General features: G+C 43.0%; 1 protein-coding gene across 6 annotated transcripts in view; it reads left to right on the top strand.

The window, feature by feature from the left end:
- Positions 1–15,760, top strand: part of EXOC6 (exocyst complex component 6) — a 369,989-nt gene that overhangs the window by 195,630 nt on the left and 158,599 nt on the right. For all 6 annotated transcript variants that reach the window (XM_040361791.1, XM_040361789.1, XM_040361790.1 and 3 more), the window contains exon 18: positions 1,758–1,937. In XM_040361791.1, the coding sequence (XP_040217725.1) occupies positions 1,758–1,937 (180 nt within the window). The remainder of the gene's footprint in view (positions 1–1,757; positions 1,938–15,760) is intronic.

Raw genomic sequence — 15,760 nt, 5'->3', positions numbered from 1 at the left:
CCTAAGCCAGGGGTGCCCAACCTTTTGAAGAGCGAGAGCCACTTTAACGGCTTGGTAACTGGTCGAAGGCCACAATAAGCTAAGCGGATGGATGACAGAGCCATGTCCGCTCTGCATATGCAGAATGCACATGGACACAGCCCACTTTACTCTATGGGCCCTCCAATCCGATCCAAACAGATGGAAGGGGAAGGATCCCCTTCTGGTTTTTTTTTTTTTTTGGATCAGATTGGAGGTGGGTGGGTGCAAATAAACACAAGTCCATTTACATCTGCCCCTCCATATAGATGAGTGGAGGGTCTGATTGGGTTGGACCGACCATGTGAAAGGGGCCTATGGCTACTGTCACACGGATGTGCTGCAGTTTACCTGCAACGCGAATGCAGCGCAGTTCTCCTGTGGCTTTCCTGTGGGTTAGCTGCACTTTTCCATAGACTTCTATTATATCCTGCAGGTGTGGTGCACTTTCTGAAAGCGCACCAAACCTGCAGGTAATAACAGAAGTCTATGACTCAGTGCAGGTAACCCGAAGGTGCACTGCGCGGCACCTGTGGATCAGTTTGGAAGCAGCCCAGTAACCACTGCAGAACAGATATGCCCATATATACACTGAATTTAGTAATTAAAAGTTACCTTTAATAACAGGCTTAATGTCCCAGGTGGAGTACATTTGGTATCACTCTGCTTGTGACAGGAGCCGGCACTATACAGGAAGCATTTGCATATGCGGCTCTGCTGCCTCCGCAGCCGTGCTTTCTCTACCGCCGGCTTCATTCATAACACTGATGCTTTGGGATGGCGTGTTGGCAACCCAAAATCTGGGCTTGCCAACCTGCTATCCCAGAGCAGTAGGTCGCGGGCCACATCAGAAGGCTCTGCGGGCCACATGTGGTACCCGGGCCACTGGTTGGGCACACTTCTGGCCTAAGCTAAGGGTAAGTTCAAGTGCAATTTTCTTTGCTAAGTGCACATCATATTTGCCTTTTGTAACTCAATCCTATTATATGCATATGGAGAGGGACAGAGAGGGGTGGAGGATAGGTGGAGTTCTGTAGTCCATCGGGGAGGGCTGACAATACTAGTGGAAATTTCAGTGCAGTGCAGGCTGCATTGTCAGGTCAAACAACAGGCTCAGATCGTACTCGATTTCAGTTAGATCAACACATATTCTTCCATGGTTGTAGCAGTTTATAGGAGATAAAACATGGGAAACCATGCTTGTATTGCAGAAATTTACAGACATACACGTTAATCACTTCCACACTGAGATCTGTTGAGTTTAGCCCTTCTTACAGAAATTCTTTCATTTTAGAATTCCTATACAGCTTTAATATTTCACATTGTAATATAGGGAACAGAATGTTGCTTTCTATAACTTTCATCTGACATTTATTAAAAGTTTGTACCTGCACACAGAAAATGTGTTTTCTATACCCACGGGGCTCCCTTATTGAGGACATTTCATTACTGATTAACAAGCTTTTAAAAATGATCTATAGCAGGCTTGCTAATTTGGGCGTTTTGTTCACTAGTAAAGGATGGACTGGCAAGTCAGCGGTAAGTGAGTTACTGCTATAACCATGACACTTTGATTGATTATCTTCAATATATTACTAATGAGCTGCAAGACGGTAGATCTAAATTTAAAAGCAAATTTCTATTTGTCATGTAGGAGAAGCACTGGAGTTTCATGCGGTATCCAGTTTTGATTTATTGTAATGGATAACACTGTGTAACCTGTGCACTGTTCTGTTCAGGATGCAAGGCATGCAGCTGAAGAGGAAATCTACACCAAACTCAACCAAAAAATTGACGAATTCATCCAACTCGCAGACTATGACTGGACAATGGCCGAGCCAGATGGAAGGGCCAGCGGGTACCTAATGGATCTGATTAATTTTTTACGAAGCACATTTCAAGTTTTCACTAACTTGCCTGTAAGTTGATTGAATTGCCTATGTTTACTGCTAGCTTGATGTAAGGGGATGTGTAGCTTTTGATTGTAGGAAAATTTTCACATGTGTTGTGCATTTTCATGCACTCCAGTTGACTGCTATGGCCCTTGTAGTGCCTATTGGGGGATGAAAAAAGTTCCCTAAGGGCTTACTTACTCTTGCTTCCACTGGAACACACTGTAAGCCCCCACCGCTTCAACAAGCTATTTTGATGTGTTTTTGATGCTTCGGTCATGCTTCAGTGGTGCTTCCATGATGCTTAGGTGGTGCTTTTTTTAAAGCTTTAATGAAGCTCAGCAGATGCCCCATGTGTGTGTTGATATCTTATACCTGCAATACGTCCAAAGCGAAGCTAAAGCTAAATTAAAGCCTCTCAAAAGCTCCAGGTACTTTAAGCAAGCTTTGCCCCAGACTTCTATGGAGGCTTTGAAGGCACTTTAAAGCACCACTAAAGTGACACCATTAAAACATGGCTTGCAACAGGCTTTGCTAAAGCTCTCTGAATGCCAGTCAAAGCTCCTGTCACTAAATAAAATGGTTAGCTTACAGTCCTGTTTACACCTTGCTTTTGTTTGGTGCTTCAGTGGCTTTCTATGAGGCTTCGGTGGAGCTTCGATAAGCTTTGCCATAGACTTCTATGGAGGCTTTGAAGACGCTTTGAAGCACAACTAAAGCGGCATGGGGTATATTTTTGAAGCAAAGCCAAAGCAAGGTGTAAACAGGACTGTAAGCTAACCATTTTATTTCCTGACAGGGGCTTTGACTGGCGTTCAGAGAGCTTTAACAAAGCCTGTCTGAAGCCTTGTTTTGAAACAAGTGTAAACTAGTCCTAATGTGTGATTGAGTCTAAGGTCCCCAAACCAAAGAGCCGAAAGAGAGGGGGGGCGCGATTGGACTATTGCAGTACTGGTGAAATTAAATGTCAAGTGTACAGATGAAAATATAAAATACAAAATAATTTTTTGAATACAGCATCAATAAGACAGGACAACAACAAAGGAGTACAGGATTAAAATAGTGACGACCATATACAACACCGATATAATAATCCCGGAGGTGGGAAAATTAGTGGGTTGAGGGTCACGACAATCATCTTGACTAGTTTTGCGGCAAAAGCCGATTTATCAGAAGCATGTCTAAAAAGACTCCGCAGGAGAGGGAGGCGGGGGTCACCAAACACTTTGGATGCCGGACCTCGGGATCGCTGTGGCTCTACCCAGTCCACAGTCTCACTGGTTGGCCTCATTACCCTAACGCACCTTGGGATCCAATGCGGTCTCTCTCCCTCACATATTGTTACCACCATCGATATTTCCCACTGAGTTAACATGTGCTCGCAGCACATGTTCCAGCTGGGCTCCTGTTCCCGGGGCCCCCTTCACGCATCACTCATCTCCTTGTATTCAAGGTCCATCCACATATGTGTGCCCCCTGGTTGCCGCATGGGACCCTGTTTGGTGACCCCCGCCTCCCTCTCCTGCAGGGTCTTTTTAGACATGCTTCTGATGAAGCGGCTTTTGCCGCAAAACTTATCAAGATGATTGTCGTGACCCTCAACCCACTAATTTTCCCCCCTCCGGGATTATTATATCGGTGTTGTATATGGTCGTCACTATTTTAATCCTGTACTCCTTTATTGTGTCTTATTGATGCTGTATCCAATAAAATTATTTTGTATTTTATATTTTCATCTGTACACTTGACATTTAATTTCACCAGTACCACAATAGTCCAATCGTGCCCCCCTCACTTTTGGCTCTTTCGTTTGGGGACCTTAGGCCCGGATTCACAAAGCACTTACACCGACGTATAACAAGTTACGCCGACGTAAGTGCAAATGTGCGCCGTCGTATCTGTGCGCAAGACCCACAAACAGAGATGTGCCTAAAACCAGGCTACACCCCGCCGACGTATCTTGCTTACGCCGGCGTAGAGTGGGCGCACATTTAGGCTGGGAGCATGGTGCCGCTCCCATTGATTAGTAATTCAAATATGTAAATGAGGGAAATACGGCGATTCACGAACCTGCATGCGCCCGACGCAGGCTACGAGAGGTGCGCGTAAGTTGTATGTCCGGCGTAAACTTAAGCCCCATAAAGGAGGTGTAACCCAGCAGCAGACATGCAAAGGTCTGCACCAGGGAACACAAGCCGGCGTATTTTACGTTGGACGTGTGTCTGGCTGGGCGTAGGTTACGTTCATGGCGTACGCAGTGATCCGGCGTATCTTAGGCAGTTGTTCCGACGTGGTTGTGAGCATGGGGATGCGTTCACGTCACAGCGCAGTTCGGTAAACGTACTTGTCTGGCGCTCGAAGCATCATTTGCATGGGGTCACACCTCATTTGCATGGGTTTGCATGGGTGAAGCCCACTTCCACCTACGCCGGCCTGCGCCTTGGAAACCTACGCCACGCCGATGCAGCGTTGGGAGCACTGGCTTCCTGAATTCCATGCTTGCCTGTCGGCGTGGTGTACGGCATTTGCGATACGGCGGCGTAATGTGCGCCCAACTCTCTGTGAATCCGGGCCAATCTCTCTATACTAAAACTCCTGGATGATGGTACTACTCATTATAGCGTTTATGTATATTTACTTTAGAGGCTATACTTTAATTCATAGCCCTAATGTGTGTTGAAGCTGAAGCAAGTGTAAATGAGCCCTAACTGTTTTCCACGTCAACACTGCATATATTGAACCAGACCCATTGAAAACAATGCAGTACCAAGTAACTTGTGTTTTGATTTGTACATTAAGACACTTTCACATGGGTGGCCCTGGGGGTGGTAAAAACAGGAGGATGAGCTGCAGTTTTAAGCACCCTCAATCCATCTACCCAATACCTATAATATAGCCAAAAGGGGCATTGTTTCAAATTTATTGCAGCAAATCAAGTTGACAGACAGCCCTGCCTGTCAACCTTGGCCATTCAGGTCAATGCAGCTATGCCGTAACTGTGAGGCTAAAGCTTGGCTCACACTTGTGGAGCATTAAGCCCACTGAAAATGAACAAAAGCAATAAATTAAAAAGTATTCTGATGGCAGCAGGATCAGCTCCTGAATACCTGACAGCAACTGCTTAGCCACAAGTGTGAACTTAACCTGAAGAGCCATAGGCGTGCACATCGACTCAGTTGAGTAAAGTTAAGAGATTGGGTAGAGAATCTAGACCAGTGATGGCGAACCTTGGCACTCCAGATGTTTTGGAACTATGTTTCCCATGATACTCCACTACACTACAGAGTGCATGAGCATCATGGGAAATGTAGTTCCAAAACATCTGGAGTGCCAAGGTTCGCCATCACTGATCTAGACTGTGTTTTGAGAGTGCAACGTGTATATGGACCTTTAATACAAAATATTTTATATTTACAAGTGTAAAGAAATTAAAGAGTACACCTATTTTACACTTTAAATATAAAAAAAGCTTAGTAAAAAAACTCCTAATATTCACTATAGCTTTCCTAGCCGTAGCATATGACACTATTATATGGGAACATATGGGAGTGGGTGTATTCAGCCAGAACATAGCTATGAACCTCACAAACATATCTTGAACGTGTCACCACTTGGAAGACTAAATGGAAGTTTAGAATTAGACTGTGGGTGGCAGCGCAATTAGCACAGAGCAAGTGCCCACAGATATCTAGGGTCTAGCTGGGACATTGCGATGATAAAATTATAATTACAGTATTATCAGAAGTACTTATTGGAATAGTAAGCTAATTATTCTGAACAAGTGTGCATTTGCGTTTTGGATGTAACATTCCTTTAAAGAGACATTGCCATGCAAAACCAATAAAGAAACTTCTACCGGTACAAAGTGTGGGCACCCAGTGGTACCTGCAGCAGCCTCTGTACCACAACTTCAGAATCCCTGACTGTTCTGATAAGCATGGCATTCCTAATACAAAAGCGTGCCCGCCCAGTTCACCTTCATTTTAGTGGTGCGGCTTATTGGTCCAATGCTACCTAAAAGTTTTGGACCTTTACCCGCCCAATATTTTGCTGTAACAGCAATGTTTGAGATCAGTGGTTGTCAAAGACATGAGCTAAAGGGGGCCTCAAATGTGACCCCTGACATCACTAAAGGGCCCCATATAATGTTCAATATATGAAATGCTAGAGAGAGCTGTGAGAAACTGCAGACCTCATAGTGGAAATGAGGGTCAGAGAGGGTGTACATGCTAGATTTTTAGCTGGGAATATGCTGCAGAAGACAATATGAAACTCAAAACATGTTACATGAAGCTGGTAGAAATCCACCTTAATCAATGTTCCCACTACAGACTGCCGAGGTTTAAGGGTCATCATATACCAGGGGTGTCAAACTGGCGGCCCTCCAGCTGTTCTGAAACTACAAGTACCATCATGCCTCTGCCTGTGGGAGTCATGCTTGTAACTGTTAGCCTTGCAATGCCTCATGGGACTTGTAGTTTTGCAACAGCTGGAGGGCCGCCAGTTTGACACCCCTGTCATATACCAACAGGCCTTTGGTTGGGCACCATCATTTTGGATGCTTCTGAAAGCAGCACTACTACAATCGGTGTCTGCACCTTCTATCTGCAGCCGTTTTTTTTTTTCACGACAGAGTCTCTTTGGGTGGTACTCCATTAATAATTACTTTAGTGTCAAATGCATTATGTATGCATATTTTGGGCAGTATTAAAGAATACGTCTAAACTAACTAATAAAACAGTATATGAAATCAAAGAACTTGGCACACATGCAGCTCCATTTCTCCTCTACAAGTGTGCAAAGTTTGCTGTCTGGGGGACCGACAGCTGGGGAGTACCGATTTTTCAAAGCCGGGCACCCCTTCCATAGACTCCAATGTTAAACTTTAGTGTAGTCATGGGCACAGTGAGGCATGGACACAGTGAGGCACAGACACAGTGAGGCATGAGCACAGTGAGGCATGCACATGGACACAGTGAGGCACAGTGAGGCATGCAGATGGACACCCTAGGCTTATACTCGAGTCAATACGTTTTCTCATTTTTTTGTGGTAAAATTAGGTGCCTCGGCTTATATTCGGGTCGGCTTATACTCGAGTATATACGGTAATTGTTTTAGTTTTAGTCGTATTTTAGTAGACTAAAATAGTATTCATGTAGTAGACTAAAATGTTTTAGTTGCCACAATTAACACTGGACTGCAGTTCCTCTTTAAGCTATGAATAGTAGCAGGAAGGTAAAATAATAGGCGATACCCTTCACTAACCAACTGAATATATTTTGTAGTCCAACCCCTTCAATATAGTCAGGCATGTCAAGCCTCAGAAGCTCACATTACAGAATTTATTCAGCTAGCCAATACAAGGTATTACCTATATTTTGCTGTCCAGTTTCACTTCTAACTCATAAGAATATTTACACTAAATTGATCACTTTTCAGTGTACATCTAATATACAAAATGCTTTAACTTCACTTTAAGTAATGTTTATGTTAATTTTGTTATTTCACATGGTATTACACCTTGAAAATGTTCACTAAACCAAAACAAGTGTTACTGTACTATGACATAATAGGATTCCCATTGTTCTTGTCCATAAGTCTAAAAATACATGAAGAATGTTTTATCTTAATGTATGCAAAGTGTTGATATTCCAGTTTTGGAGGCCATATATCAAGAGGCAACACAGTCAAGTAGATTTATTTATCCATGTGGAGAAAATAACATTTTAATTCCACCAAGACTGAATACCCAAGGAATAATTAGACATTTTGATAAATAGGATGTTTATTCATAGATATTCTCCATAATTATATCCATCTTTTGGAGGAGCAAGCAAGTCTCGGTAGACTGATAAATAATTAATTTGAGCGATGCCGCTAAGTACATCGTCTAAGTACTGCATCTAAGCTGCCCACATAATGTCACCAACATGCATTTTTTTTTTTTTAAATGATCATCTAATCTGTGGAAAAAACACTTGTTTTGGGTCATCTTGTGTCTAAGGCCGCGTACACACAATCGGTCAAAACCAATGAAAACGGACTGAAGGACTGTTTTCATCTGTCCAAACCGATCGTGTGTGGGCCCCATCGGTTAGTTATCCTTCGGTGAAAAAAATAGGAACTTGCTTTAAAATTGAACCGATGGACGCCTAACCTATAGGTCAAAACCGATCGTTGGTATGCAAAAGCAACGGTTAAAAACCCACGCATGCTCAGAATCAAGTCGACGCATTCTTGGAAGCATTGAACTTCGTTTTTTTCAGCACGTCGTTGTGTTTTACGTCACCGCGTTCTGACACGATCGGTTCATTAACCGATGGTGTGTAGGCACATAAGACCCCACATCTCTCCTCCAGGCTGGAAAGCATCAGATCAAAAAACAAAATGACAGATCCGATACTTTCCAGCCGTGATCGTGGCTTTGTTTACAACCGTGGCCCGGACAAGATGTCATAACGTTGCGCCCGGGCCTCCGACAGTCATACAGTTGACTGGTGACCATCTCTATGCTCTTCATCTGGCGGCGGCGGATTCTTTCTCCGGGTCCCCGATTGCATGGGAGAGCCCAGAGAAGCACTGAAGGGCAGCAGAAGGGGGGGGGGGGTGTCCCCTCCTGTCACCTGTAAGAATGATTCAGTGGCTGAACTGCCGCTATTATGATTCTTACGGTGAAGGGAATCGCCAGTCTAAAAGATGATATCTGAATGATGCCTGTAGCTGCACGCATCATTCAGGTATTCCCACTGAAAATCAAGGATGTCATATGACGTACCTTGGGCGGGAAGTGGTTAAGGCAGTGATTTCCACATTTTGGGTGAGATATGACAGGTTACAAAACACGATCAGGAGGTTAGTTAAGGAAGGGTACAGTGCTGTTCTCCATACGTTTAGGCATCGGTTGCTCCCTATTGTCATATGAGCATCTTTGAGGAAAAGAAAACACTAGAGATAGCGTGGGTGGAACACTTGTGGACCGAAAATGTCTGCAAACTATAAACTATGGCTGCCATTTTAGAGAGGCCAGTATCTATCCACCTCTTGGGGAAGGAGAAGTAAAACCAAACAATTGAAGCAAGTCAGCGCAAAAGGTGCAGCAGTGGAAAAAATAAATGCAATATAAAAACAAATGCATTCTAAACATTTTAAAAGTTCTAGGTCATCTGTTTATGTTGGAGTTTTATATCATGCTTAAATACTAACAATTTTCAGGGACAATTTGTTTTTAAAGTTGTTTAACAACTTTATGTATATGAGGAGCATTTATGGACACCCCTCATATACACACACCGCTCAAAAAATTAAAGGAAAACATATCAGATCTCAACGGGCAAAAATCTCATGCTGGATATCTATACTGATATGGACTGGGTAATGTGTTAGGAATGAAAGGATGGCACATCATTTGATGGAAATGAAAATTATCCACCTACAGAGGGCTGAATTCAAAGACACCCCGAAAATCAAAGTAAAAAAATGATGCAGCAAGCTAGTCCATTCTGAAATTTCATTGCAACAACTCAAAATGGTCCTCAGTAGTTTGTATGGCCCCCAAGTGCTTGTATGCATGCCTGACAACATCAGGGAATGCTCCTAATGAGACGACGGATAGTGTCCTGGGGTATTTCCTCCCAGATCTGGACCAGAGCATCACTGAGCTCCTGAACAGACTGAGGTGCAACCTGGCGGCACTGGATGGACCAAAACATAATGTCCCAGAGGTGTTCTTTTGGATTTAGGTCATGTGAGCGTGGGGGCCATTCAATGGTATCAATATCTTCATCCTCAAGGAACTGCCTGCATGCTTTTGCCACATGAGGCCGGGCATTGTCGTGCACCAGGAGGAACCCAGGACCCACTGCACCAGCGTAGGGTCTGGCAATGGGTCCAAGGATTTTATCCCGATACCTAATGGCAGTCAGGGTGCCATTGTGTAGCCTGTAGAAATCTATGCGTCCCTCCATGGATATGCCTCAGCAGACCATCACTGACCCACCACCAAACCGTTTATTCTGAACGATGTTACAGGCAGCATAAAGTTCTCTGCTGCTTCTCCAGACCCTTTCACGTCTGTCATATATGCTCAGGGTGAACTTGCTCTCATCTGTGAAAATCATGGGGCACCAGTGGCGGACTTGCCAATAGAAAATTCAAATCGAGTTCCACAGTGTCCGGCAGTGAGCACAGAGCACACTAGAGGACGTCGGGCCCTCAGGCCACCCCTATTAAGTCTGTTTCTGATTGTTTGGTCAGAGACATTCACACCAGTGGCCTGCTGGAGGTCATTTTGTAGGGCTCTGGCAGTGCTCATCCTGTTCCTCCTTGCACAAAGGAGCAGATACCGGTCCTGCTGATGGGTTAAGGACCTTCTACGGCTCTGTCCAACTCTCCTAGAGTAACTGCCTGTCTCCTGGAATCTCCTCCATGCTCTTGAGACTGTGCTGGGAGACACGGAAAACCTTCTAGCAATGACACGTATTGATGTGCCATCCTGGAGGAGTTGGACTGACTGTGCAACCTTTATAGGGTCCAAGTATCACCTCGTACAGGGGCGCCATCAGAGGGTACAGGCAGTACACCTGTAAGGGGCCCGGATGGCAACCCCCCTTTTTTTTTTACCTACGCCATCAGGGAGGTACAGGCAGTACACCTGTAAGGGGCCCGGAGGTTCCTAGGGGCCTGGATGGCAACCCCCCCTTTTTTTTACCTACGCCATCAGGGAGGTACAGACTGTACACCTGTAAGGAGTCCGGAGGGCCCCGGATAGCAACCACCTTTAAAAAAAAAAAAAATAGTAATTATATATATATATTTTATATATATATATATATATATATTTTATATATATATATATATATATATATATTTTTTTTTTGTTTTTATTAAAGGGCCCAGAGGTCCCCAGGGTCCCAGATGGCAACCCCCCCCCCCCCTTTTTTTTTTATAACATTTTTTTTTTTTATATATATTTTTTTTTATTTGTTTTTTTACTTTTTATTAAAGGGCCCGGAGGTCCCCAGGGCCCCGGATTACTTTACCTGTCGGGAAAACTGCCATCGAGGATACACATGGCCAAAAGCTGTCATGGCAGGAAAACTGGTCGTGTGTACGAGGCAACACTCCAAAATATTGTGAAAGATGTCCCAGAAGTGACAAAGCTGTTATGGCTGCAAATGAATGGGTGGGGGGGGGGGGGGTCAACTGTATCTTCATTTCCATGGTTTTGGAATGGGATGCCCAACATGCTCATATAGTTGTGATGTCCCAAATCTGCAGCCCTATAATATATATGCAATTTTAACATAATTAATAAAGTGTATAGATAATATTTCTTCACAAAAAATGCTTGTCAAACATTTGGTTACAACTTTTTCTATCTTTTCAAATTCCATTATATTGTTTGGTGTCGTCTCAACACCCCCCCAACACCCCCCCCCCCCCCCAATACCTAGTTAGCTCATTTATACTTTTGTTTTTCATTTAGAATGAATGGACTTTAAAAATGTCCTCCATTCAGGGTGGAGAATGGTTAATGCAGATCCTCTTAGAATAACTGAGCGGTAATCCGGTCAGTGACGGCATATGACTTTCTATAAGAATATTTTTTACATTGAGCTAAAGATTACTGTTCATTAGTTTTCTTTCCAGTAATCTTTTTTAGGTAAAGGCGGGCAGAAAATAATGCCCACTAATGCTTGTACAGCAATGTATTTACTTGTAATCTGACTTTGATGTATTAACGGGGGAAAATAATAAAAGCATATTTACTGTTGTGTGCATTCACAACATATGTAATTCCTTAGGCCTCAGTGATGAGCTTATATTTTTAAAATGGCTTGTGCTAATAAAATGAGCTGTATCATTGTGCACAATACAGTATGTGTCCACATTGGGTCAATGCACATTCCATCCTATGCTGCCCCACCAGTATCATCTGATGCCCTCTCAAGTCTTTCCACTTCTTTTAACGTGGGCAGCTGTGTTTATTTTTGCCCTTCCCAAGTGGACTTACCATACAAATGAGAATTAAAGACAGCCCCACTTCCAGCCTTGTCATTTCTTTGCATGATAGAACTACTGGATAGTTCTGTGTGAAAGTTTATTGATGTATGCCATTATGCAGGGAGGAAGTTACAGTGACTGGGCACTATGGGGACTATGTAGTTCTGGGAGCCCAGGCTGCATCTCATATTACCCTGCCCCAATAGAGGTTTCCTTCTGCTTAAAGTGATTGTAAAACAAACAAACATATTATATGGGACGGATGTTACTGGCGCAAATGGAAAAAAAAAAAAATGTGTTCTATGTTGGATGGTTTGTTGCAATCAAAAAAATGTGCAAGTCACTCTATGGTGGCTCACCCAAAGTGTAATTGATATAATATATGGATTGCGCTACCCTGGTGGGTGACCTACATCCACCTAATCATGTGCAATAATTGCGGTTATAGACACCTATAAATATCACCTTGTGCTATTTATTCCACCACACGTTATACTTTTAAATGACAATCCACCATAAATCTATATAAAAAAATCATAAATATACCATGCACCTGTTAATATATCCAAATAGTGCTCTTTACATCTATGAAAGCGCGCGCTACCCTGCTACTGGTTCACAAAGAATATCGTGTCACAGAACTACAAAGAAAATATATACAGTACAGACCAAAAGTTTGGACACCCCTTCTCATTCAAAGAGTTTTCTTTATTTTCATGACTATGAAAATTGTAGATTCACACTGAAGGCATCAAAACTATGAATGAACACGTGGAATTATACATAAAAGTGTGAAACAACTGAAAATATATTTCATATTCTAGGTTCTTCAAAGTAGCAACCTTTTGCAGCAGACGCATCTCTAGAACTGGTAAGAGGAGACTGTGTGAATCAGGCCTTCATGGTAGAATATCTGCTAGGAAACCACTGCTAAAGAAAGGCAACAAGCAGAAGAGACTTGTTTGGGCTAAAGAACACAAGGAATGGACATTAGACCAGTGGAAATCTGTGCTTTGGTCTGATGAGTCCAAACTTGAGATCTTTGGTTCCAACCCCCTGTGTCTTTGTGCGACGCAGAAAAGGTGAACGGATGGACTCTACATGCCTGGTTCCCACCGTGAAGCATGGAGGAGGAGGTGTGATGGTGTGGGGGTGCTTTGCTGGTGACACTGTTAGGGATTTATTCAAAATTGAAGGCATAATTGAAGGCATACTGAACCAGCATGGCTACCACAGCATCTTGCAGCGGCATGCTATTCCATCCGGCTTGCGTTTAGTTGGACCATCATTTATTTTTCAACAGGACAATGACCCCAAACACACCTCCAGGCTGTGTAAGGGCTATTTGACCAAGAAGGAGAGTGATGGGGTGCTGCGCCAGGTGACTACCTCTTGAAGCTCATCAAGAGAATGCCAAGAGTGTGCCAAGCAGTAATAAAAGCAAAAGGTGGCTACTTTGAAGAACCTAGAATATGAAATATATTTTCAGTTGTTTCACACTTTTTTGTTATGTATAATTCCACATGTGTTAATTCATAGTTTTGATGCCTTCAGTGTGAATCTACAATTTTCATAGTCCTGAAAATAAAGAAAACTCTTTGAATGAGAAGGGGTGTCCAAACTTTTGGTCTGTACTGTATATAATAACAAAATAAAAAAAATTGAATGTGGGGAAGGATTTCTATATGGATCCTCTTCCCTTTAATATAAGAATCCCAATGTGATAGCCAAGTGCTCCTAGACAATAAGTATTCCTCCTGTGGGGTGTTCAAAGGCAACGTGATTTCACCACTTCCGTGATCGTCCCACCACCGTTAAAAATGCCCACTCACCGGATCCTATTCAAAAAATGCCTTTGGTTCATTCCCAGGATAACCACTCCTATTATGCGTCACCACAACTGTCAAAATGTCTCGGATATAATGGTATGATCTCTCTTTCTCTATAAAAGCTCACAGAAAAAGAGTGCCCCTCATAGTGTAGTAGGTAAAATAATTTATTAAATATATGGAAGAAAAAGCGTTCCTCTCTCGTATTTCCCCGGGCCTTTCTTATGATTGGCGTGTTGTCCCGTGGGTATTAGCAGCCTCTATGCGTTTCGCAAATTATGTTTCGTCATCAGGAAGCAGAATGGCCCGGGAGAAAAGCGCTTTTTCTTCCATATATTTGCATACACGGCTGGAGAAGCTTGGTGCCGGCATACAGGCACAACAAAATGTGAGTGCAATATTTGCTTTGTATTTTAAATGAATACATTATTTTACCTACTACACTATGAGGGGCACTCTTTTTCTGTGAGTTTTTATAGAGAAAATTTGCATGTTACACCTTGCAGTGTGTTAATCACGTTGCTTGTGTCTGAGTACGTCACACAGAATAAAAAGAATGAATTCTGCACTGCTGACCAATAACTTAACAAATCAGATAATAGCGAGTGCGGAGAGAGAGAATTTCCAGGGACAATTAAAAATTGGCACTGTCTCTGCAAATCAGTGACAGTTGGCAGTTCATCGGCACTATTCATTTGTACCCCAGTGCCTAGAGAACAGAGCAAGCCTTGTTACAAGGTCTGTCTAGAGATGTGTTATTTAGTACAGTGGACCTTGTATGAACAAATTCTATTCTGATCTACATTACCCCACAGCTTGGTAAACTCGGTGAAATGTGTACGATTTTGGTGTAAAGAACATGGCTCTGCCGGCATTATAGTGCTTATTAAGTCCCGTATTTGCAGAATGAAAAAGACAGCAAAAGATATCACGCCATTCCTTCCACGATAGATTCGATTTGAAAGACCTTACATAGACTACAGTAATAAGTTTGATTTTTCATATGTTCATATATTCATATCAGCACTTGCGTAATAGAAGTTCTTACCATCTAATTTCGTTAACAAGTTATGCAACCAGGGGCAGACTGACCATTCGAGCATTAGGGCACTGCCCGAGGGCCCCAATGCCACTAGGGGGCCCCATCAGGGTTGCCAGGCTCAGTAAAACCAGGGACAGTATGTGTTTTTTACATCTGTCCCTGATATGTCCGATACGGACATGCTTTTAATATGAAAATACTGAGATTTTAGCTACCCAACCTCTGCACTGCCTCCTGGCATGGTGGCCATCTGTAAGTCCGGGGGCCCCATAATCTTCTATTGCCCGGGGGCCCCATGAGTTGTCAGTCCGCCCCTGTATGCAACCATGCACTTTGCCCAAGGCGAGTTCACCTACCAGTGTGTGTGGATTGGGGCAGAGGTTTGTGGGACCATAGTAATAATCACATGCAGTAGCTGCTAATCTAAAGCCTCGTACACACGATCGGACTTCCATCGGACAAATCTGTGGATTTTTGTCCGAAGGGTGTTGTCAGCCAACCTTCACAAAACTATGTGTTTTTTCTGCTCTTTAGCGCCACCCTTTGGGAAACTTCTGCTAATGTTGTCTGATGGTTAACATTGGTTCGGAGCATGCGCGATCGGATAATCTGACAGAACACATTTGTTGTCGGACAATTTGAGAACATGGCTATCCAACATCTGTTGTCGGAAATTCAGACAACAATTGGAGCATACAGACGGTCGGATTATCCGACGAAACACATCTATCGGACGATTGTTGTCGGAATATCAAATCGTGTGTACGGGCCTTAACAGTATTGTGTTGAAAATGTGTTCAAATGTTTAAAGCGGTATTAAACCCAAAAAACAAAAATGTATTACATTGCAGCTTACCAATTCTAATGGTTGGCAGCTACATTCGTTTTCTTTTTCTTTTAGCCTTTTTTTTCATGCACAATAAAACCTTGGTTTGCGAGCATAATTCATTCCAGAAACATGCTTGTATTACAAAGCA

Source organism: Rana temporaria, chromosome 8, assembly GCF_905171775.1.
Source record: "Rana temporaria chromosome 8, aRanTem1.1, whole genome shotgun sequence".
Classification (NCBI taxonomy): domain Eukaryota; kingdom Metazoa; phylum Chordata; class Amphibia; order Anura; family Ranidae; genus Rana; species Rana temporaria.
Note: the sequence above shows the minus strand (reverse complement) of the source record. Positions and strands in the feature narration are given on the sequence as shown.